At 43.6% G+C, this 26,113-nt stretch overlaps 1 protein-coding gene across 1 annotated transcript in view; it reads right to left on the bottom strand.

The window, feature by feature from the left end:
• The window catches only part of LOC311144223 (fibrinogen C domain-containing protein 1-like), a 175,406-nt gene that overhangs the window by 36,258 nt on the left and 113,035 nt on the right, over positions 1-26,113 (bottom strand). The window contains exon 6 of the mRNA XM_084180229.1: positions 11,168-11,264. Coding sequence (XP_084036355.1) covers positions 11,168-11,264 — 97 coding nt within the window. The remainder of the gene's footprint in view (positions 1-11,167; positions 11,265-26,113) is intronic.

The raw sequence follows: 26,113 nt of genomic DNA, 5'->3' as shown, positions 1-26,113 counted from the left end.
TTCCACCATAATTTGCAAATAAATTCATTAAAAATCCTACAATGTGATTTTCTGGATTTTTTTCCCCTCATTTTGTCTGTCATAGTTGACGTGTACCTATGATGAAAATTACAGGCCTCTCTCATCTTTTTAAGTGGGAGAACTTGCACAATTGGTGGCTGACTAAATACTTTTTTTCCCCACTGTAGGCTCATTCTGTTCAGAACAACCTAGGGTATAACGCCATGTCATCCTGTAACTGTACATCAAACATAGTGATCATAAACGTTGACACTGTATATGACATGAGTTTTATGACATGGAAATGTGAAGTGCACATTTGGACTCACGGGTGTTTGGCTTGCTTGAATGACATCAACGTGATATTTATTATAATCCTCAATGTCTCACCTTTCAAAATACATTGAGTCCTGTTAATTTACAGCATTTCCCTCACTCAGACAACAAAAATGTGCAAAAGTTGCCCAATTAGCACTAGGGATGGGGGCAACTTATTTTTGCATGCTGTCAGTCAAAACCCATACAGCGCTGTAAAGCGCAGAGCCTGAGCTTGCTTATCAGTGACCAAATCTGCCATTTTCAACCTGTATATGTGTACAAATGTAAACAGGTACGAGTGTAAATGTAAACTTTAAATTGTGATGGTGAGTTATAATTGTTTTATTGATTAGACCTCATTTTAATATTCTGTCATAAAGAGCACATGTTCGACTTCATAAAAAACGAGTTTTCCCATCCCAAGAGGTAAAAAAAATACTATAGTAAGTCCACATTCAGTTCTGCCCGTTGGATGCTGGTTGCAATGCTTTCGTCAAGTTTATCACTTCATGACCGATAATGTATCATGTTTGTAGTAATATTTGTAGTCATTTAAATGCATTTAAATACATGTTAATGCTTTTGGTATTTGTCAAATAGACTTGGAGGCCTGGCTTGTTAGGGGCGTGGCTTTATCTTAGTGCTTTTTGGCCTCCCTTGAGATGGATTGTCATTCCAGTTAATGTTTTACACATGTCTGTTATTGGAGGTTAATTTATTTCATATGGAGATAAAAAAAAAAATACATATAAAAATATGATTAGAGATAAAAAAAAATGTGAAAATTGTGAAATAAAATAAATTGGCCATATAATGTATTTAATTTGTCTTTATTTCATACATTTTAAATACATTCCAACATATATTGTGGAATGTATTTAAAATGCATATATAAATGAATGTAAAATGTGCCCCATTTCAGAAAGCTGGGTGTAAGACAGATGTCACTACTTCACAGGAGAGGCACTTGAAAGTTTAAACAAAAACAAATCATTTGAACTTTCATGTGCCTTAATAACAAACTCGTATGTCATCTGTAAATACAAATAAAAAAGTTACATTACGAGCCTAGTTGGTTTAGCCACGGAAAAAGACAGGAACCATCCTGAGATAATGGATGGGCTAGACATGCCGAGAGAGTAGTTCTGATTGGTCTGCCATGTCGCAGGCTTCTGTCTATAACATGAGCTGGTCAGTATGTGTAGATAATCCTTGCTATCGCGGGTATTTTGCAAGATATAGCCATGGAGAACTGCAAAAGTGTTGCTACTGCGCTCAACAACATTTCTGCCCTGAATTTGGCAGGCACTATCCACAAAGATCAGTGGGTAAAAGTTGTAATGGACTAGTTTCTGGAGGACGATCATGCCATGCTGACTTTCTGACTGAAAATCAATCATACTATGAGGAAATCCCTGACTTAACGTTAGGTAAAAATTTTCCGACTTTTTGCGGATAAAAAGCTGTGCGTGATGAAGTAGTGCACATAAAAAACAGTTGTTCATTGCTAGATAACGTTAGCTGGCTGGCTGGCTATGATCTGTGCAGTAATATTATTCATATCTCAGAAAGCCATAGATATCGCCTACTGTTAGATAGCTAACATTGAACCTAGTTGGTTAGCTTTAGCTACCTGCAGATTCATACTACATCATTTCATGCATGGTGGCTTGATATGACAATCCGTTTGTATTGCTATACTGTATGGGTTGTGATTATGGTTAATTGTTTAGCTAGCTAGCTGCCTGGCTAGCTACATGTCTAAACAAGACCCACCTCGCCAGATGATTGCATGACCCATCAATTTAGCCAGGTGTGTCTGGGGGTGATTACGGACATCTATTGTATTTCATGGAGATGTGTACATGTCTAGACAATAGAGAACCATCCACTTCAGGCCGCTGCCACAGATCAAATAGTACCAGCACTTTCCCACCTCCCAAATCATTTTCATTGCATTATATGAGCGTATGCTTATTATCTAAACTTGGGAGGTGAATTGATGTTATTGCTGGTATGCAAGGGTTTAATGTATTTTCTATTTGTTCTCTATTTTCCTGTTTTACAGCATCAATCCTCTGTAGCCTGGTGTTGTTGTCGCCAAGTGAGCGTTCGGACTCAGTCGGGAGCAGGTTTCCGCTGCTGTGTAATGCTGACGTCCTTCCTTCCAGAGATGGTCTGCCTGTACAAGCACCTTCTGGACTGGACTTAACTAGACAAATATATATTTTTGAGAAGATTAGGGAGTTTTGCGACGAAGATGGCATGGACATCACATGCCGTGCAGGACAGAAACAGGCTCTCCAAATATAGATTCCCTTGTTCATGCGTTGTACTGACGGCCTAGTTCATCACTGAGGACGAGTTCCCAGTCATCCGGACTATCTGTACTGCCTCTATGTACATTCACGACTCTCTCCTAACACTCCCGCACATACACAACACACACAATTTATTTTATTGATATTGTTCTTGTACATTATTTAGTTATTTCATTACTGGCATTGACATGGTTTAAAAAAAATATATATTGACACTTTCTATTTTTGATATTGCTACTATGCAAATATGCAAGTAAGGAATTTCACTGTACCGTTTACACCGTCTGTATCCCGTGCATGTGACAAATAAACTTTGATTTGATATAGTGTGTGTTTACTAGAGACAGCAATGTGAAGAAGAACATGACCTGCACCAAAGTCAGATTAGGATATAAGCCAAGGACTAGATAAAGTGTATTTTTTACCTGAGTTTTTCCTTATTGAAGGCTACTTCTTTCACCACTTTCAGTCTTGAGATCTACACTCCCATACTTACTCTGTTTAGCACATGGCCTCATGTGAATCCTTAAAGAGATGGGTTGGGCAACACAATCTCATGGGAGGCCAAAAAGCACTAAGAAAAACCCAAACACCCAACAAGCCATGCCTCCAAGTCTTCTTATTGTACTTGACACATACCAAAAGCATACCAAAAACACTAACATGCATTTACAGTTTTTTTCAATTGCTAACAAGCATCGGTCAATACTGAAGACACTTTTTCAAAACTCTTCACACAGTCTGCATTACCAACATGCATCTTGGCCAAACAGTTAATCTCACCTCCAAAACTCACTCCAACCACCAAAACACTTCATACGTCTCAAAATAAGCTTGTTCGTCCATAACACTGGCAACAATTCTCACTTAGAAAGCATACATTGTCACTCACAACACACAGACCTAAAAAACACTAACAACAGGGGGCATTACATAAATTAACTTTTCTCTCTGAAGTTCGAATGATCAATCAGTATTTCATTATAGAATAAGAATAAAACCTTTTCACTTTATTGACTGTACTAAAGTATATGTAACAAGAATTATTCAGAAATGCAGCAAAATGCTTTAATAGCCTTTTTTTTTCTATATCTTTGCATATAGTAATTTACTTGAGAAAAATAAAATGTTGAAACCAAAAACGAAATCATGGAATTCCAGGGCTGCAATAATAACTACAAAAAAAAACCCCAACAACATATATAGTATAATCACTCATACTGTACAGTACTGTGAGGGTTCTAGCTCTCCCTCTCTCCTGCATTTGGCCACAAGTTCTCATCAACATCACATATTATTTCTTCTCTGGCGATGCATCTTGGAAAGTATCTTCTGGAATGTCTAATCCAACCCTGGCAGTCTTCAGGAGAAGTGTCTCCACACCCAGCATTCATGGCATCCAGTAAGGACATCTGGTCATGTGGATGGTGGTCATTAACCTTCCTCCTCCACACAGAGAAAAACTCCTCTATGGGGTTTAGGAAGGGGGAGTATGGAGGCAGGAATAGTACTGACATTCTGGGATGTATCCCGTGTAGCTCAGTTGGTAGAGCATGGCGTTTGCAACGCCAGGGTTGTGGGTTTGATTGCCACGGGGGGCCAGTATGAAAATGTATGCACTCACTAACTGTAAATCGCTCTGGATAAGAGCGTCTGCTAAATGACTAAAATGTAATGTGCAGCAAACCAGTCTGTGACTGCAGCAGAGTGGTGGAATACCACATTATCCCACACAACAACAAAGGTAGGGGAGTTTCTTGCCCCTCACCCCTCCGCTGGCACAAGTCGATTATGCAGGTCATCCAGAAAAGAAATGAGCCTCTCTGTATTGTAGGGGCCAATGAGTGGTTTATGTAACAGCAAACCATCATTGGACAGTGCAGCTCTTTGCCACCTTCTCCTCCCTGCTGAATCCTCCTCCCCCTCCCCCCCACTCCTCCCTCTCTGTGGATGACTTCGTCAACCATTTTGAAAAGAAGGTTGACGACATCCGATCCTCGTTTGTTAAGTCAAATGACACTGCTGGTCCTGCTCACACTGCCCTACCCTATGCTTTGACTTCTTTCTCCCCTCTCTCTCCAGATGAAATCTTGCGACTTGTGACGGCCGGCCGCCCAACTACCTGCCCGCTTGACCCTATCCCCTCCTCTCTTCTCCAGACCATCTCTGGTGACCTTCTCCCTTACCTCACCTCACTCATCAACTCATCCTTGAACGCTGGCTTTGTCCCTTCAGTCTTCAAGAGAGCGAGAGTTGCACCCCTTCTCAAAAAACCAACACTTGATCCCTCTGATGTCAACAACTACAGACCAGTATCCGTTCTTTCTTTTCTCTCCAAAACTCTTTAGCGTGCAGTCTTTATCCAACTCTCTTGCTATCTCTCTCAGAATGACCTTCTTGATCCAAACCAGTCAGGTTTCAAGACTGGTCATTCAACTGAGACTGCTCTTCTCTGTGTCACGGAGGCTCTCCGCACTGCTAAAGCTAACTCTCTCTCCTCTGCTCTTGTCCTTCTAGATCTGTCTGCTGCCTTTGATACTGTGAACCATCAGATCCTCCTCTCCACCCTCTCTGAGTTGGGCATCTGCGGCGCGGCTCACTCTTGGATTGCGTCTTACCTGACCGGTCGCTCCTACCAAGTGGCGTGGTGAGAATCTGTCTCCGCACCACGTGCTCTCACCACTGGTGTCCCCCAGGGCTCAGTTCTAGGCCCTCTCCTATTCTCGCTATACACCAAGTCACTTGGCTCTGTCATATCCTCACATGGCCTCTCCTATCATTGCTACGCAGACGACACACAACTAATCTTCTCCTTTCCCCCTTCTGATAACCAGGTGGCGAATCGCATCTCTGCATGTCTGGCAGACATATCAGTGTGGATGACGAATCACCACCTCAAGCTGAACCTCGGCAAGACGGAGCTGCTCTTCCTCCCGGGGAAGTACTGCCCGTTCCATGATCTCGCCATCACGGTTGACAACTCTGTTGTGTCCTCCTCCCAGAGTGCGAAGAGCCTTGGCTTGACCCTGGACAACACCCTGTCGTTCTCTGCTAACATCAAGGCGGTGACTCAATCCTGTAGGTTCATACTCTACAACATTCGGAGAGTATGACCCTGCCTTACACAGGAAGCGGCACAGGTCATTATCCAGGCACTTGTTATCCCTTAGACCTAGCACAGGAAATACTTCAATAGTTGAACCATACAGTACCCGTCAAAGGTTTGGACACACCTACATCAAAACTATGAAATAACACATATGGAATCATCTAGTAAACAATTTTTTTTTAAACAAATCAAAATATATTTTAGATTCTTCAAAGTAGCCACCCTTTGCACAGGTCCTAATCCAGGCACTTGTCATCTCCCGTCTGAATTACTGCAACTCGCTGTTGCATGGCCAGGCACGACTCCAACACCATCATTAAGTTTGCCGACGACACAACAGTGGTAGGCCTGATCACCGACAACGATGAGACAGCCTATAGGGAGGAGGTCAGAGATCTGGCCGTGTGGTGCCAGGACAACAACCTCTCCCTCAACGTGACCAAGACAAAGGAGATGATTGTGGACTACAGGAAAAAAAAGAGGACTGAGCACGCCCCCATTCTCATCGACGGGGCTGTAGTGGAACAGGTTGAGAGCTTCAAGTTCCTTGGTGTCCACATCACCAACGAACTATCATGGTCCAAACACACCAAGACAGTCGTGAAGAGGGCACGACAAAGCCTATTCCCCCTCAGGAGACTAAAAAGATTTGGCATGGGTCCTCAGATCCTCAAAAAATTCTACAGCTGCACCATCGAGAGCATCCTGACTGGTTGCATCACCGCCTGGTATGGCAACTGCTTGGCCTCTGACCGCAAGGCACTACAGAGGGTAGTGCGTACGGCCCAGTACATCACTGGGGCAAAGCTCCCTGCCATCCAGGACCTCTATACCAGGCGGTGTCAGAGGAAGGCCCTCAAAATTGTCAAAGACTCCAGTCACCCTAGTCATAGACTGTTCTCTCTGCTACCGCACGGCAAGCGGTACCGGAGTGCCAAGTCTAGGTCCAAAAGACTTCTCAACAGCTTCTACCCCCAAGCCATAAGACTCCTGAACAGCTAATCATGGCTACCCGGACTATTTGCACTGCCCCCCCACCCCATCCTTTTTACGCTGCTGCTACTCTGTTAAGTATTTATGCATAGTCACTTTAACTCTACCCACATGTACATATTACCTCAACTAGCCGGTGCCCCCGCACATTGACTATGCAACGGTACCCCCCTGTATATATAGCCTCCCTACTGTCACTTTATTCTATTGTATATATAGCCTCCCTACTGTCACTTTATTTTTTACTTCTGCTCTTTTTTTTCTCAACACTTTTTTGTTGTTGTTTTATTCTTACTTTTTTTGTTTAAAATAAATGCACTGTTGGTTAAGGGCTGTAAGTAAGCATTTCACTGTAATGTCTGCACCTGTTGTATTCGGCGCATGTGACCAATAAAATTTGATTTGATTTGATTTGATTTTGATTTGATTTGTTGGCTGGGCTCACTGCCTGTGCCATTAAACCCCTACAACTCATCCAAAATGCCGCAGCCCGTCTGGTGTTCAACCTTCCCAAGTTCTCTCACGTCACCCCGCTCCTCCGCACACTCCACTGGCTTCCAGTTGAAGCTCGCATCTGCTACAAGACCATGGTGCTTGCCTACGGAGCTGTGAGGGGAAAAGCACCTCCGTACCTTCAGGCTCTGATCAGTCCCTACACCCAAACGAGGGCATTGCGTTCATCCACCTCTGGCCTGCTGGCCCCCCTACCTCTGCGGAAGCACAGTTCCCACTCAGCCCAGTCAAAACTGTTTGCTGCTCTGGCACCCCAATGGTGGAACAAGCTCCCTCACGATGCCAGGACAGCGGAGTCACTCAACACCTTCCGGAGACACTTGAAACCCCACCTCTTTAAGGAATACCTGGGATAGGATAAAGTAATCCTTCTACCCCCCCTTACCCCACCCCACCAAAAAAAAATAATGTAAATAGACAGGCTATTTTTGTGAATCTTACATTAAATTGCACACAACATGCTTCCAGTCCCACTGTCACAAGGGGATTTATGGCTGATTTAACTAGTACTTACCAGCTGGATGGCTGGCAGGTAGCCTAGCGGTTAAGACCATTGGATCAGTAAACAAAAGGTTGCTGGATTGAATTCCTGAGACGACTAGGTGAAAAATCTGTCGCTCTGGATAAGAGTGTCTGCTAAATCAGTGTTTCCCAACCCTGGTTTTTGAGTACCCCCAACAGTACATATTTTTGTTGTAGCCCTGGACAAACACACCACATTCAGCTAATTGAGGGCTTGATGATTAGTTGACAAGTCAGTACTGTTGGGGGTACTTGAGGAGCAGGGTTGGGAAACACTGTGCTAAATGAGAAAAAAATGTTCAATTGGATTTTTCCCAGATGTGGTAAATTCCCACTTTGTTCCGAACGCACGATAACACCGCTAACCATCCACTGTAGAGACCTATAATACCACTCATTTGAAGCATAAGACCTAGACATTGACATATTGTGGAGCATTGTACGATGTACAGTGCATTCGGAACGTATTCAGACCCCTTTACTTTTTCCACATTTTGTTACGTTACAGCCTTATTCTAAAATAATCAATCTACACACAATACTCCATAATGACAAACCAAAAACAGGTTTGTAGAAATGTTTGCAAAAAAAAAGATTACTGAAATGTTATATTTACATAAGTATTCAGACCCTTTACTCAGTACTTTGTTGAAGCACCTTTGGCAGCGATTACAGCCTCGAGTCTTCTTGGGTATGACGCTACAAGCTTGGCACATCTGTATTTGGGGAGTTTTTCCCATTCTTCTCTGCAGATCCTCTCAAGCGCTGTCAGGTTGGATGAGGAGCGTCGCTGCACAGCTATTTTCAGGTCTCTCCAGAGATGTTCGATCGGGTTCAAGTCCGGGCTCTGGCTGGGCCACTCAAGGACATTCAGAGACTTGTCCCGAAGCCACTCCTGCGCTGTCTTGGCTGTGTGCTTAGGGTCGTTGTCCTTTTGGAAGGTGAACCTTCGCCCCAGTCTGAGGTCCTGAGCACTCTGGAGCAGCTTTTCATGAAGGATCTCTCTGTACTTTGCTCCGTTCATCTTCCCCTCAATCCTGACTTGTCTCCCAGTCCCTGCAGCTGAAAAACATCCCCACAGCATGATGCTGCCACTACCATGGTGCCTGGTTTCCTCCAAACGTGACGCTTGGCATTCAGCCCAAAGAGTTCAATCTTGGTTTCATCAGACCAGAGAATCTTGTTTCTCATGGTCCGAGAGTCCTTTAGGTGCCTTTTGGCAAACTCCAAGCAGGCTGTCATGTGCTTTTACTGAGGAGTGGCTTCCGTCTGGCCATTCTACCATAAAGGCCTGATTGGTGGAGTGCTGCAGAGATGGTTGTCCTTCTGGAAGGTTCTCCCATCTCTACAGAGGAACTCTGGAGCTCTGTCAGAATGACCATCGGGTTATTGGTCACCTCCCTGACCAAGGCCCTTCTCACCCGATTGCTCAGTTTGGCCCGGTGGCCAGCTCTAGGAAGCATCTTGGTGGTTCCAAAGTTATTTCATTAAGAATGATGGAGGCCACTGTGTTCTTGTGGACCTTCAACGCTGCAGAAATATTTTGGTACCCTTCCCTGGATCTGTGCCTCAACACAATCCTGTCTCGGAGCTCTATGGACAATTCCTTCGATCTCATGGCTTGGTTTTTGCTCTGACATGCACTGTCAACTGTGGGACCTTATATAGACAGGTGTGTGCCTTTCCAAATCATGTCCAATCAATTGAATTTACCACAGGTGGACTCCAGTCAAGTTGTAGAAACATCTCAAGGATGATCAATGGAAACAGGATGAACCTGAGCTAAATTTCGCGTCTCATAGCAAAGAGTCTGAATACTTATGTGAATAAGGTATTTGTGATTTTTTACTTTTAATACATTTGCACAAATTTCTAAAAACCTTTTTTTACTTTGTCATTATGGGGTATTGTGTGTATTGATGACGAAAAACATTAATTTAATCAATTTTAGAATAAGGCTGTGACGTAACAAAATGTGGAAAAAGTCAAGGGGTCTGAATACTTTCTGAATGCACTGTATATATATATATATATATATATATATATATATATAATATATATATATATATTTTATGATTTACTTAAGCCGAAGAGAGGCACTACATAATATTTTATTTTATGAGAAAAAGTTTTTTATCTGTACTAAGTTCAACATGTGCTCTTTATGACAGAATGTTCAAATTAGGTGAAATCAATATATATATATATATATATATATATATATATATATATATATATATATATATATATATATATTATTTTACTCACCATCACAATTTAAATTATATCCCTTGCAAAATTTTGGCTTGGTGGCCCAAAAAACGATCTCCATTGATCAATATGTAAAGACTAATTTAAGAAGCTGAATTTGAACCACTTTGGCCACCCTGTAAACAAGATGTCATAGCCATACATTTCTGGAATATTGTCAGGCATTGTATGTACATGCATCTGTGGAATACAATGTATTTAAATACATTTTACGTGACATTAAATATATTGAAATGTATTTTTTTCCCGTTTTGGTGTACACTGACATAAGTGCATGTGATACCAAAGAGCCTAAAAAGTTTAATTGTTAAGACAGTGACTATTTCATTACAATATGATTTGGCCAATTTAGTATATTTGGCATACATCTTCATAAAAATATATATTTCTTACAAATACATGCTGGAAATGCATGTTGGAAAATATTTTACATAACATTTCCAAATACATTTTAGAATATGTTTAGCAAATATATTGATAAATACATGTGAAAATATATTCTAAAGTACATTCTTTAATGTATTTCAGAATGTATTTTGAAATACATTAAATACATTTTCCTCCCACCAAACGCATGCATGCACACACACACACACATGCACAATTCTGTAGAGAATTGTTCTAAGATTTTTCCTTTGGCCTTCACTGATGAATCTCAGCTAAAGAATACAGAAGCAGCAATGCATGTGTGACTCTGCAATTCTGAGTAAAAATATATTCCTTTTACTTTCTGCTAGTGAGATAGGGTTGCTGGGATAAGGCAACTCAATTACCAGTACGTGATCCACTCCTATTCATGAATGAAACCTGAGAGGCATGCGCTGCTCAGTGTAAAATCTATTTCCAAGATTTTGAAGCAAATGTTATGCTTCCAGTGTTGCAAGTTAAAAAATACTGTTTTCCTGAAAACCCAGCGTAGCTTCTGTGTAAGCCTCAATTTGATCCAGCTGTCTTGTCTACTTGGAATTATTATAGTGTGTAGAGCAAGTTTTGGGATCCCACACCAAATAACACTCTCCTTTCTTCTGGGCAGACTTTGGGAATGTGACAAGAACGTGGAGCGTTATCGAACCAATAGACTAAGTCATTCATGGTATTGATCCTATTTGTGAGTGCTCACCAAGCCAGTGCTCCCCAGTAATCTTGCCGAAGCCGTTGCGGTATGCGTCCCATGCTCGGAAGAAGTTCACTACGCCGTCTTCTCTGCGCTGAATGACCTTGGAGGAAAAACAGAAAAAGAAACACCCCATATTATTACCATGGCAACATTTCACTATATTGTTTTGTGATCATGAGTGGCTGTGACACTCTGGCTCTATGGACTTTATAATTGAGCCAGGGTTGTTCATTTTCATGTGTTTGGGTGTATTTCATTTGGTGGTGTTGGGGATGGGTGAGTTTCATTTTGTTTGTGTCTATGGTGATTGGTCTATGACTCCCAATCGGAGGTAACGAGTGTCAGCTGTCGGCTCGTTATCTCTGATTGGGAGCCATATATATTCTGTGTGTTTTCTCCTTTGTTTTGTGGGTTATTGTTTCCGTGTTGCTGTTAGTCTGTATCAGTATTTGAACTTCACGTATCGTCATTTGTTGTTTTCTTCGTGGTCGCTTTGATAAATAAAGTCATCATGTTCACTCACAACGCTGCGCATTGGTCTCCTCCTTCAGACGATCGTGACAGAATAACCCACCACAAAAGGACCAAGCAGCGTAACAAGCGGCAACAGGACCTACCTACACAGGAGTTATGGACGCCTCCTAAGGATTTTTGGACATGGGAGGAGATTCGGGCTGGAAAGGGTCCTTGGGCACAACCGGAGGAATATCACCGCCCTCGTGAAGAGCTGGAGGCAGCCAAAGCCGAGAGGAGGTGGTACGAGGAGGCAGCGCGAAGGCGAGGCTGGAAGCCCGTGGAAGAGAGGCAACCCCAAGACATTTTTGGGGGGGGGCACATGGCTTGGGCAGCTGGGCAGCAGGAGGCTGCCACAGGGAGAAAAGGAGAGAAGGCTAACGGAGTACGGGAGCCATTGGCGAGTAGAAGGAGGGAAGTTGTTGTGGCACGGCATGAGAGACTGAAGTGTGTTACCAGTCCGGTCCGGCCCGTTCCTGATCCCCAGTTAAGGCCAGTGGTGTGTGTTCCCGGTATGGACCGGCCTGTTCCTACTCCACGCACCAGGTCCACGATGTGCGTCGCCAGCCGGCCAGAGTCTGCCGTCTGCCCAACGGCGCCTGAACTGGCCGTCTGCCAAGCGCTGCATAAGCCGCCCGTCTGTACTGAGCCTGCAAAGCCGCCCGTCTGCCATGAGCCTTCAGAGCCGTCCGCCAGATCGGAGCCGCTAGAGCCTTCCGCCAGACAGGAGCCGCTAGAGCCTTCCGCCAGACAGAATCATACACCTGCTATGGAATCAGCAGGAGCCGACGCAGCCCATACTAGACTGGAAGCTCAGGTTCGGGACCAGCAAGAGCAGCTCCTGCAGATGGGAGCCGCCCTGCTGGAGGTGATGACTGCAATCCGAGGCTGGGGTCCGCCTCCACCGCCAGCCGCCCAGCCAGCACCATCAGCCAGCCATGAGCAGCCAGATCCGTCAGCCAGCCATGAGCAGCCAGATCCGTCAGCCAGCCATGAGCAGCCAGATCCGTCAGCCAGCCATGAGCAGCCAGATCCGTCAGCCAGCCATGAGCAGCCAGATCCGTCAGCCAGCCATGAGCAGCCAGATCCGTCAGCCAGCCATGAGCAGCCAGACCCGTCAGCCAGCCATGAGCAGCCAGACCCGTCAGCCAGCCATGAGCAGCCAGACCCGTCAGCCAGCCATGAGCAGCCAGATCCGTCAGCCAGCCATGAGCAGCCAGATCCGTCAGCCAGCCATGAGCAGCCAGATCCGTCAGCCAGCCATGAGCAGCCAGAGCCGTCCAGCCAGGATCCGCCAGAGCCGTCCAGCCAGGATCCGCCAGAGCCGTCCAGCCAGGATCCGCCAGAGCCGTCCAGCCAGGATCCGCCAGAGCCGTCCAGCCAGGATCCGCCAGAGCCGTCTAGCCAGGATCCGCCAGAGCCGTCCAGCAAGGATCCGCCAGAGCCGTCCAGCCAGGATCCGCCAGAGCCGTCCAGCCAGGATACGCCAGAGCCGTCCAGCCAGGATCCGCCAGAGCCGTCCAGCCAGGATCCGCCAGAGCCGTCCAGCCTGGATCCGCCAGAGCCGTCCCGCCGGGATCCGCCAGAGCCGTCCCGCCGGGATCCGCCAGAGCCGTCCAGCCGGGATCCGCCAGAGCCGTCCAGCCGGGATCCGCCAGAGCCGTCCAGCCGGGATCCGCCAGAGCCGTCCAGCCGGGATCCGCCAGAGCCGTCCAGCCGGGATCCGCCAGAGCCGTCCAGCCGGGATCCGCCAGAGCCGTCCAGCCGGGATCCGCCAGAGCCGTCCAGCCGGGATCCGCCAGAGCCGTCCAGCCGGGATCCGCCAGAGCCGTCCAGCCGGGATCCGCCATTCAGCCTGGTACTGCCCCTTAGTCCGGTGCTGCCCCTTAGTCAGGTACTGTCCCTTAGCCCGGTGCTGCCCCGTAGTCCGGTGCTGCCCCTTAGTCCGGTGCTGCCCCTTAGCCCGGTGCTGCCCCTTATCCCGGTGCTGCCCCTTATCCCGGTGCTGCCCCTTAGGCCGATGCTGCCCCTTAGTCCGGTGTTGCCCCTTAGTCCAGGTGGGGTTAGTTGGAGGGTGTTCATTGGGAGGAGGCTACCGAAGCAGGTTGTGACTGTGGTGGGGTGGGGATCACGACCGGGGCCAGAGCCGCCACCGTGGACAGACGCCCACCCAGACCCTCCCCTAGTCCTGATGTTGGTGCGCCCGGAGTTCGCACCTTTAGGGGGGGGTACTGTGACACTCTGGCTCTATGGACTTTATAATTGAGCCAGGGTTGTTCATTTTCATGTGTTTGGGTGTATTTCATTTGGTGGTGTTGGGGATGGGTGAGTTTCATTTTGTTTGTGTCTATGGTGATTGGTCTATGACTCCCAATCGGAGGTAACGAGTGTCAGCTGTCGGCTCGTTATCTCTGATTGGGAGCCATATATATTCTGTGTGTTTTCTCCTTTGTTTTGTGGGTTATTGTTTCCGTGTTGCTGTTAGTCTGTATCAGTATTTGAACTTCACGTATCGTCATTTGTTGTTTTCTTCGTGGTCGCTTTGATAAATAAAGTCATCATGTTCACTCACAACGCTGCGCATTGGTCTCCTCCTTCAGACGATCGTGACAGTGGCCAAATGCAACCTAATCCAGGGCCGTATTCATTAGTGCACACAATAGCAAAATGTTTTGCAACGGAAAACAAAAATGACCGTTTCTTATTGGACAAGCTCAAGTAGTCTCTCCTTGTTTCAGTCTGTTTTCTTTATAAGTTAGAATGTTAGCAAGCTAAATGTCCCTACCTTGAGCTAAGAGCTCTTGGCGCATCTAAGCCCTCGCGGGGCGTTTAAGCCCTGAATGATGCCTGACAGGAAGCCCTGTCTCCCAGACTGCGACCACCAAGACCACAGCCAATCTCATGCAAGCAACAAGGCAGCTAACTTGGCTAGTCTTGTGAGTCAGCGAGCTAACTAGCTAGTTATCTAGGTAGTCTTGTTAGCTAGCTTGTTATTGTGATGGAAAATGTTATGTTGGTGCTTTTCTATTGACCAATTTCTATGTTCTGATTGTGACTGATTGAATGAATCCTCACTATCAGTGTCTGCAATTTGGCAGTACGCCCAGAACCTTGTTTAGAGAAAGGGATATCTCAGTTTAAATGTCTCAGCTTAGAGATAAGAAGGCTCGAGGTATTGGTCGGTCACATGAATGAAGCAAACGTTAGTGATTAAGTAATTATGAATAAGCTAAATCATGCAAATATGTCTTGTCATATATAAGGGAACTAACGGGACTGCCCCGTTAGAGCTTCTGACAGACGTTCACTATGGTGCATTACGTTTGTTGGAACCTCTCCAGCGCGCTGACAATAAACAATGATTCATTTAAGCTTGACTTCGAGTGGCCCTGTTAAAATAATTTCCACGTCAATTTGGCTTCACAAAAATTGGCGTCAAGGATGATTGATTCTGCCTGTGGAGCTTTCTATTGGGGGTCTGCAAGGAAAACCAGTGGCACATTTTATGAAGCATGAGGGATATTCCTGTCTGACCAAAAGAGGACGAGACCCGCCCAGAACAGACCCTTACTGTGAGCTGCCCAGAAGGAGACACATCATCTGCGAACAATTGAGGGACGGCAACTGATTTCAGTAAGTCAATTTAAATGAATCTGTATAAAAATAAATGATACAAAATAAAATCAAGGCGAGTAACGCATAAAAAGGTACCCATAGTCTTATAGAGACAATACTAGTTTTATGAGAAGACTAGAGCGAGGGTGTAGCGGTACCATGGAAAGCCCCGCTGACAGCTATCTGTAGGCATTTATGAGATATACAGTGGGGAGAACAAGTATTTGATACACTGCCACATTTGCAGGTTTTCCTACTTACAAAGCATGTAGAGGTCTGTAATTTTTACCAAAGGTACACTTCAACTGTGAGAGACGGAATCTAAAACAAAAATCCAGAAAATCACATTGTATGATTTTTAAGTAATTAATTTCCATTTTATTGCATGACATAAGTATTTGATCACCTACCAACCAGTAAGAATTCCGGCTCTCACAGACCTGTTAGTTTTTCTTTAAGAAGCCCCCTTGTTCTCCACTCATTACCTGTATTAACTGCACCTGTTTGAACTCGTTACCTGTATAAAAGACACCTCTCCACACACTCAATCAAACAGACTCCAACCTCTCCACAATGGCCAAGACCAGAGAGCTGTGTAAGGACATCAGGGATAAAATTGTAGACCTGCACAAGGCTGGGATGGGCTACAGGACAATAGGCAAGCAGCTTGGTGAGAAGGCAACAACTGTTGGCGCAATTATTAGAAAATGGAAGAAGTTCAAGATGACGGTCAATCACCCTCGGTCTGGGGCTCCATGCAAGATCTCACCTCGTGGGGCATCAATGATCATGAGGAAGGTGAGGGATCAGCCCAGAACTACATGGCAGGACCTGGTCAATGACCTGAAAAGAGCTGGGACCACAGTCTCAAAGAAAACCATTAGTAACACACTACGCCGTCATGGATTAAAATCCTGCAGCGCACGCAAGGTCCCCCTGCTCAAGCCAGCGCATGTCCAGGCCCGTCTGAAGTTTGCCAATGACCATCTGGATGATCCAGAGGAGGAATGGGAGAAGGTCATGTGGTCTGATGAGACAAAAATACAGCTTTTTGGTCTAAACTCCACTCGCCGTGTTTGGAGGAAGAAGGATGAGTACAAGCCCAAGAACACCATCCCAACTGTGAAGAAAATCTTTGGAGGGAGCTGAAAGTCTGTATTGCCCAGCGACAACCCTGAAACCTGAAGGATCTGGAGAAGGTCTGTATGGAGGAGTGGGCCAAAATCCCTGCTGCAGTGTGTGCAAACCTGGTCAAGACCTACAGGAAACATATGATCTCTGTAATGCAAACAAAGGTTTTTGTACCAAATATTAAGTTCTGCTTTTCTGATGTATCAAATACTTATGTCATGCAATAAAATGCAAATTAATTACTTAAAAATCATACAATGTGATTTTCTGGAATTTTGTTTTAGATTCTGTCTTTCACAGTTGAAGTGTACCTATGATAAAAATTACAGACCTCTACATGCTTTGTAAGTAGGAAAACCTGCAAAATCGGCAGTGTATCAAATACTTGTTCTCCCCACTGTATCTAAGTGGTCTGCAGCCACTACAAAATAACACAAGGTATTTTTGAATATGGGGTTTTATTTATATGTATAGCAAGTAGCGGCAAGAAAACTGTTGAAGATACATATGGTGCATAGCAAGTAACGACAAGAGAATCGTTGAAGATGCACAGGAGGTAATAAGGGAGATTACTGAGTGTTTTTGGGAAAAGTACTAAGTGAATGTGGATGTGAAAGTAGTGTGATTGTGAGATATGACATATTAAGCTGTTTGAAATTTGGCTGATTGAAATTTGGATAATAAATGGATTGAAATTAGTACTACTAAGATTGAAATTTGGATTGAAATCTGGATATTAAACGGATTGAAATTTGTATACAATATTGAAATATGGATAAAAAGCTGATTGAGAATTGGATAATAAGATTGAAAATTAGCTATAAGTTACTGAGTGAATGAGAGCTGTCATGGGACTAGTTCCAGTGTGAATATGGAGTGAATGTGAGCTGAGTTTTCCAGTTATTCCTGTGGAACAATAGATAGCCAGCAGTACACACTGTACTCAAACTGGCTGTAAGGGACATAGTGGGGGTAAGAGAGTCAGTGGGGGAATTTGGGACAGAGGTGTGAATAATTGAATAAGACATGATTTTGACAATTTCCAATTATTATTAATCAATTCTATAGATTTGTTAATCAACAGGTTTTATATTTTGACTAAGTTTATGTCCCTGGGACAGTTTGTACAGAATTGTATGTCAACGCAACAGGAATGACAACGATTACAAGAGAGGGGCTCTGGGATTGATTACTTTAGAAGGTGCATATTCAGCTTGACGAGACAATGTATTATCTGATGTGTCTGAAGTATAATTCTGTATACGACTGATGGAATGTCCGCTACCAAGTTTTTTTTTTCATGTTTATCAATGATTCTATATCTCTCCCTTTGAAATGCTTCCTAAGGTAAGTGCCTTGAGAGAGCAGTTAAAGGTACCCGGATCCAGCTGTTAAGGGAGTTCCCAAATTAAGTAAGGCCTGGCCATTTTGTTTGATTTTACCCTAGCATTTTTACTATATACACACCAGCACCCACACACAACCCACCTGTTAATGAATATTTGTTAGTGGTGTTAATACTGATTTATGGTGTGGGGTCTTTTTATTTGGATTAGTGAGTTTTTCACGGGTTAGAAAGGATGCAATTTAGGGGTACACAAATTACATTTTCTGAAGTTTCTATTGTCAGTGTTTTGGTTGCACACATGTAAACCTGATACACAAAATGTTTGAAATATCTTTAAATAATGTCTCAGGTACAGGAAAACAAACACTCACTTTATAGGGCTGACTGAGAAGACTAGAAATACTGGAAACATTGGGTGAGATTCGGACCACGAGAAGACATAGAGTGTAAAAATGTACACTGGGAGTCGGGAAGCAAGCACAGGGAGTGCATTTAACGATAAATAAAACATTAAACAAAACAATAGTAGCGTACAGACAGGAACAGAGTAACAGAATCAATAACGCCTGGGGAAGGAACCAAATGAAGTGACATATATAGCGGAGGTAATCAGGAAGGTGATGGAGTCCAGGTGAGTCTGATGAGGCGCTGGTGCGTGTAACGATGGTGACAGGTGTGCGTAATAAAGAGCAGCCTGGTGACCTAGAGGCCAGACGGGAAGCATACGTGACAGAGAGAGCGCTGCCCCTGAATGAGGGACACCTGTCTCTAGTCTATTTTACCATTACCTCATAGGATACAATTATTTCCTTATGGAGTTATCAAGAGTTGTAATTCTAATTAGATTTGTTATTCAATTTTTTTGGGGACGCATTAATCACAATGTGAGTCATGTGTCCAAAGGGGGAATTACCAGTCACATGTGGCCCTTTGGTAAATAAGCACATTGATTTTGTAAATATGCAAATTGAATTTTGTTCACATGCCTTTCTATAAAAGAAGAAATACATGTTGGTAATGGTTGACAGTTACTCCAAATGGATTGAAGTTTTCCCCACCTCGAGTGATATACAGTGAGGGAAAAAAGTATTTGATCCCCTGCTGATATTGTACGTTTGCCCACTGACAAAGACATGATCAGTCTATAATTTTAATGGTAGGTTTATTTGAACAGTGAGAGACAGAATAACAACAAAAAAATCCAGAAAAACGCATGTAAAAAATGTTATAAATTGATTTGCATTTTAATGAGGGAAATAAGTATTTGACCCCTCTGCAAAACATGACTTAGTACTTGGTGATAAAACCCTTGTTGGCAATCACAGAGGTCAGACGTTTCTTGTAGTTGGCCACCAGGTTTGCACACATCTCAGGAGGGATTTTGTCCCACTCCTCTTTGCAGATCTTCTCCAAGTCATTAAGGTTTCGAGCCTGACGTTTGGCAACTCGAACCTTCAGCTCCCTCCACAGATTTTCTATGGGATTAAGGTCTGGAGACTGGCTAGGCCACTTCTTGAGCCACTCCTTTGTTGCCTTTGCCGTGTGTTTTGGGTCATTGTCATGCTGGAATACCCATCCACGACCCATTTTCAATGCCCTGGCTGAGGGAAGGAGGTTCTCACCCAAGATTGGACGGTACATGGCATCGTCCATCATCCCTTTAATGCGGTGAAGTTGTCCTGTCCCCTTAGGAGAAAAACACCCCCAAAGCATAATGTTTCCACCTCCATGTTTGACGGTGGGGATGGTGTTCTTGGGGTCATAGGCAGCGTTCCTCCTCCTTCAAACACGGCGAGTTGAGTTGATGCCAAAGAGCTCGATTTTGGTCTCATCTGACCACAACACTTTCACCCAGTTCTCCTCTGAATCATTCAGATGTTCATTGGCAAACTTCAGACGGGCCTGTATATGTGCTTTCTTGAGCAGGGGGACCTTGCAGGCGCTGCAGGATTTCAGTCCTTCACGGCGTAGTGTGTTACCAATTATTTTCTTGGTGACTATGGTCCCAGCTGCCCCAGGCCGAGGGAGATTGACAGTTATTTTGTGTTTCTTCCATTTGTGAATAATCGCACCAACTGTTGTCACCTTCTCACCAAGCTGCTTGGCGATGGTCTTGTAGCCCATTCCAGCCTTGTGTAGGTCAACAATCTTGTCCCTGACATCTTTGGAGAGCGTTTTGGTCTTGGCCATGGTGGAGAGTTTGGAATCTGATTGATTGATTGCTTCTGTGGACAGGTGTTTTTTATACAGGTAATAAACTGAGATTAGGAGCACTCCCTTTAAGAGTGTGCTCCTAATCTCAGCTCGTTACCTGTATAAAAGACACCTGGGAGCCAGAAATCTTTCTGATTGAGAGGGGATCAAATACTTATTTCTCTCATTAAAATGCAAATCAATTTATAACATTTTTGTCATGCGTTTATCTGGATTTTGTTGTTGTGATTCTGTCTCTCACTGTTCAAATAAACCTACCATTACAATTATAGACTGATCATTTCTTTGTCAGTGGGCAAACGTACAAAATCAGCAGGGGATCCATTACTTTTTTCCCTCACTGTATACTTGCAAGGAAAACGGCTAACGTTATTTCAACAGACTAAGGGCGTTTTGTCTGACTGAAAACCGTGAAAACGGTAAGTAACAAACGTTATGAATTATGAATTTGATGCTCATTCAGGTTAAATAGGTTGTTCTATCATAATTACGTAGCTAGCTAATGTTAGCTTGAGCCTTAGCTAGCTAGCTAATGACGTTAACTAGATAGCCATTTTCTGTGCTAATATCTCTGACTTTGGTAACGTTAGCTAGCTAGCTAACATTAGCCTCGCGACCGTGCTCGCAACGCTAGCTTACTGAAGTGTTGTTGCGGAATATAACTAAATGTACATTTATTGTCGACGTTTGGCTAGCTATCTAGCAAGCTAACTATGTCAGCATCTGTAACGGTAGCTAGCTAGAATTTGCTAGCTAGCTACTTTAGCTAGCTTAGTCTGACACTTCTGGACTGTCTTGGACACAATTTCACTCGTTAGCTAACATTAGCTAAGTTAGCTGGATAGCTAAGTTAGCATAGCTAGATTTGACTTATTCTCCACCTGGGTTAATTTAACCAAGCTTTTTGGAAGGGTTATCTCATGCTTGCATGGTAATTGATTGAGTTAACTTAGCTAGCGTTACTGTACTGTTTTTCCATGGTTTCTGATAGTGGCAGCTTTAGTCGGACTGAAGTTGAGGAGGATGGATGCAAATTATGTTAGCTAGCTAGCTAACGTTAGAGTTTACCTTAACTAGCTATGTTTCTAACGTTTTTTTTTTCTGTATTGAAAAGCAGAGGTCAAGGCCAAAGTTTGAGACCAAGTAAAACTGAGAAATTCCTTTTTGAGAGTGGGGACAGAGCTTTGGGGGGAAGAAAACACTGATTTTCATTGAACCTCTGTAAAACAGCATTTACATCTTCCACATCGTCGATAACCAATAGTTCAACCTTAATGGAACAATGTAGACTAGATACATTACATGCACAGCTACCTTATATAGTCTGGCCTTAATTTTACCATACCTGCTTTATTGGTCATTTGCACAGATATTCTGTCACAGTAACCAACCTGACACACAACACACACATCACAGGCTGGGAGCAGCTCAAAGTGCCTTGCTCAAGAGCACAACAGCAGTAGGTAGTATTCAGAGATATTGTAGCTAGTAACCCTCTGGCTGACGGATCACTCCCGGCAGATTTCCCCACAGGCAACTCGTGGGTTCAAATATTGGCCTGCCTTTTTAACCTCTAAGCTACTGCTGTTCCTATTCATTATGCTCTTTCCTCACTCCCTTGCCTTTGTTCTACCATTTGACCTGGCTTATCAACCCTTCCCTCAAAGTATTTAATTTAGAAACGTGGGTGAAAATCTCCCTTAAAATCTCCCACCTAGCGATTAAGCCTAGCTGTTAAGGGTGTTGGGCCAGTAACTGATAGGTCTGCCGTTCTGCCCTTGAGCAAGGCAGATAACCCCCAACAACAACTGCTCCCAAGGTACCGAAGACGTGGATGTCGATTAAGGCGCCTCCGATTCAGAGGGGTTGGGTTAAATGCGGAAGACACATTTCGGTTTAATGCATTCAGTTGTGCAACTGATTAGGTACCCCCTTTAACCCTCTCTTTTGCAGCGGAAGAGATCGACAAGGAAACGCTCTAGCTTTTGGACGACTCAACTATAGCCTGAAGTTAAAGAAGAACATAAAAGCCTTACACGCAGAGAGTATTCTGTAAACACCACTTTTTTATACACGAGGGGAGGTCCTTGGGACACACACGTGAATACATAGCACTGTGGACACACCAGGTGACACACCAGGCTTGAGCAGTAGCTGGTTCTTGCCAGGTACATGTTTAAAGATTTGTTGTGTATTTTGAAAACTGATTGTTAAAAGGAATGTATAATGAATGTAATACTTTTTGCTCACGACAGAGTCAGAAGTGAGAGGGCAGCCCAGATGACCAAGTGGCTGAACAACATCTGGCCGGCAAACCAGGTTGCGGAGTACATGAAGGAGACTACGATCCAGAGGGCTCAGTGGATCAGACAGAATGGGGCCAAGACAGTCGAGATAGTCAGAGAGTATCTACGTCTGCTGGATACTCCAGGCATGGTGGGTACATTGTTTTTACAAAAACATTAGATTAACTAGCCTGGCTGACATGACCCATGTGACTCACAGCACAGGGAGAGCTGTGACCACACTGATCTGGATAGGAGGCTGTTTGTTAATGCAATATTTGCCAATAAATTGTGCAACAGGGTTTGATTGGTTCTCTCTAGGGCTGTGGTGGTCACGGAATTGTCAGCCGGTGATTGTCAAGCAAATAATTGACCGTTAATTAACATAAACACATTTAGCATCTCCTGGCTTCCACACATAGCATACAAGCCACTGATGCAGACCTTTGGAACATTTAAAAAAGTATAATAAATTCATGTAATATAGCCTACTCCTTCACAGTAAATCCATTATTTATTTTAGACAGGTCTAAAGAAGCATGATATGAAGAAAATGTAATCTATTTCAGAAGAAAAGAATAGCATACTCTGAGTTGTCCTTATGTTAGGTCCTGATGTGGCTATGCCAAATGGCTGTGTGCTACACTAGTTCATTTAGCAGACAAGATGTGCTTAGAATTCTGTGGCATTATTTTTATTATTTTATAGTATGAAGAATACAATTGAACAAAGCTGAATAAAATATACATATTTTCTCCAAACGATTTGAGGGAGTGCGCACATGCGGCTATTCTGTGTTGAGCAGACAACAAAGAAATAGGTACTCCTATATGCTTAATTTAGAGTTATTAATGTAACTTTAATTGTTCTACAAACGTTGGGCTATATGTTTTGATTTTTAATACATTGTAAGGCTGCATGATGCGACTCTAATGATGATTTGAAAAAAGTTGCTTGAAAGGCATGCGCTCTGCATAGTTTTTTTGTGCAGGCTGTACACACTACATCAGTCACTCATTCACAATTTGACAAGCACTTGATAATGCCTAGAATTTCACGGCGGCATCCCCTTTGTGGCCGTAATGCACCCTAAAAAAATCTATGCCTTTTGCGGCCAGTGGCCGTTGTGCTCTTCTCCCTGAGTGCTGAGTGCTCTGAATCACCTCTCACTCACATGGCTCTCCATCACATGATCGAGTCTTTCTCACAGTCTACAAGTATGAAAAAAATATATATATACAGTGGGGGAAAAAAGTATTTAGTCAGCCACCAATTGTGCAAGTTCTCCCACTTAAAAAGATGAGAGAGGCCTGTAATTTTCATCATAGGTACACGTCAACTATGACAGACAAAATGAGGGAAAAAAATCCAGAAAATCACATTGTAGGATTTTTTATGAATTTATTTGCAAATTATGGTGGAAAATAAGTATTTGGTCACCTACAAACAAGCAAGATTTCTGGCTCTCACAGACCTGTAACTTCTTCTTTAAGAGGCTCCTCTGTCCTCCACTCATTACCTGTATTAATGGCACCTGTTTGAACTTGTTATCAGTATAAAAGACACCTGTCCACAACCTCAAACAGTCACACTCCAAACTCCACTATGGCCAAGACCAAAGAGCTGTCAAAGGACACCAGAAACAAAATTGTAGACCTGCACTAGGCTGGAAAGACTGAATCTGCAATAGGTAAGCAGCTTGGTTTGAAGAAATCAACTGTGGGAGCAATTATTAGGAAATGGAAGACATACAAGACCACTGATAATCTCCCTCGATCTGGGGCTCCACGCAAGATCTCACCCCGTGGGGTCAAAATGATCAAAAGAACGGTGAGCAAAAATCCCAGAACCACACGGGGGACCTAGTGAATGACCTGCAGAGAGCTGGGACCAAAGTAACAAAGCCTACCATCAGTAACACACTACGCCGCCAGGGACTCAAATCCTGCAGTGCCAGACGTGTCCCCCTGCTTAAGCCAGTACATGTCCAGGACCGTCTGAAGTTTGCTAGAGTGCATTTGAATGATCCAGAAGAGGATTGGTAGAATGTCATATGGTCAGATGAAACCAAAATATAACTTTTTGGTAAAAACTCAACTCGTCGTGTTTGGAGGACAAAGAATGATGAGTTGCATCCAAAGAACACCATACCTACTGTGAAGCATGGGGGTTTGCTGTTTTTCTGCAAAGGGACCAGGACGACTGATCCGTGTAAAGGAAAGAATGAATGGGGCCATGTATCGTGAGATTTTGAGTGAAAACCTCCTTCCATCAGCAAGGGCATTGAAGATGAAACGTGGCTGGGTCTTTCAGCATGACAATGATCCCAAACACACCGCCCGGGCAATGAAGGAGTGGCTTCGTAAGAAGCATTTCAAGGTCCTGGAGTGGCCTAGCCAGTCTCCAGATCTCAACCCCATAGAAAATCTTTGGAGGGAGTTGAAAGTCCGTGTTGCCCAGCGACAGCCCCAAAACATCACTGCTCTAGAGGAGATATGCATGGAGGAATGGGCCAAAATACCAGCAACAGTGTGTGAAAACCTTGTGAAGACTTACAGAAAACGTTTGACCTGTGTCATTGCCAACAAAGGGTATATAACAAAGTATTGAGAAACTTTTGTTATTGACCAAATACTTATTTTCCACCATAATTTGCAAATAAATTCATAAAAAATCCTACAATGTGATTTTCTGGATTTTTTTCCCTCATTTTGTCTGTCATAGTTGACGTGTACCTATGATGAAAATTACAGGCCTCTCTCGTCTTTTTAAGTGGGAGAACTTGCAGAATTGGTGGCTGACTAAATACTTTTTTCCCCCACTGTATGTATGCACTCACTAACTGTAAGTCGCTCTGGATAAGAGTGCCTGCTAAATGACTAAAATGTAAAATGTAAGACAGACATATCGGGGATGAGGTGCATATTGATGATATTGGAAGAACTGTCCACATTTACTTTTCGTCAGCCAACAAGATGAGTAGGCCTAACGAACAGTAAAAGCACTAGCCTATGTCAATCTACTCTCCCCCATAGTACAAAAGCCGACCTATTCTATTCTGTGCGAGAAATACATATTCCAAACATAGGCTGGGACAGTTGTGGGATGTGATAGATCCCAAATTAATACAACTACTAGCATCAAAAAACATTTTTTACGCAATGTGGCTGAATCAACTGATCAGAACGTTTAGCTTAAAATGTTGAAAAACTACTAGGCTAGTTCTTCACATTATAAGCGCAGCAATGCGCACATGGTAGTTGGCTACAGGCGCAAATGTTCCATTAGCGGAAAAAAACATTATCAAAAGTGCCTGCAAATGCAATTATGCATGTAATGCTTTTATTATAAAGGTGCATTGATATGGTGAAAATTATCTTCCCCAAACTTGAAACTCACGCGCTGTTTATGTATGCCAGTTAGGCTCTACACCCCTTGTAAAGCGGATGAATGTGCTTCATTTGAATAAGTTATTTGGCCACTTTAGTTGTGATACAAACCTTATCAAAACATATAGGCCAATGGACTAGGCTACATGAGGTGTGTGACTATGATTCCAAAAAGTTGCAAAAAAAAGGCATTGTTTCTTATGCTGGGCATCATTCACAAGTGATAATATATAATTCACAAGTGATAGGCTAATATTGTCACCCAGCAGACTATTCTTGATTTAATATTGTCTTTACATATACTAAACAATATATGTGTGAAATTTGTTTTGATTTAGAATGGACCATTATCATTGCACCTGTGTCGAAACAGGGGCAGCGGGAAAAAATACATGCACTTACAGTTGAAATCGGAAGTTTACATACACTTAGGTTGGAGTCATTAAAACTCATT

This window comes from Coregonus lavaretus (genome assembly GCF_964263955.1).
Source record: "Coregonus lavaretus genome assembly, chromosome: 17".
NCBI classification, from domain to species: domain Eukaryota; kingdom Metazoa; phylum Chordata; class Actinopteri; order Salmoniformes; family Salmonidae; genus Coregonus; species Coregonus lavaretus.
Note: the sequence above shows the minus strand (reverse complement) of the source record. Positions and strands in the feature narration are given on the sequence as shown.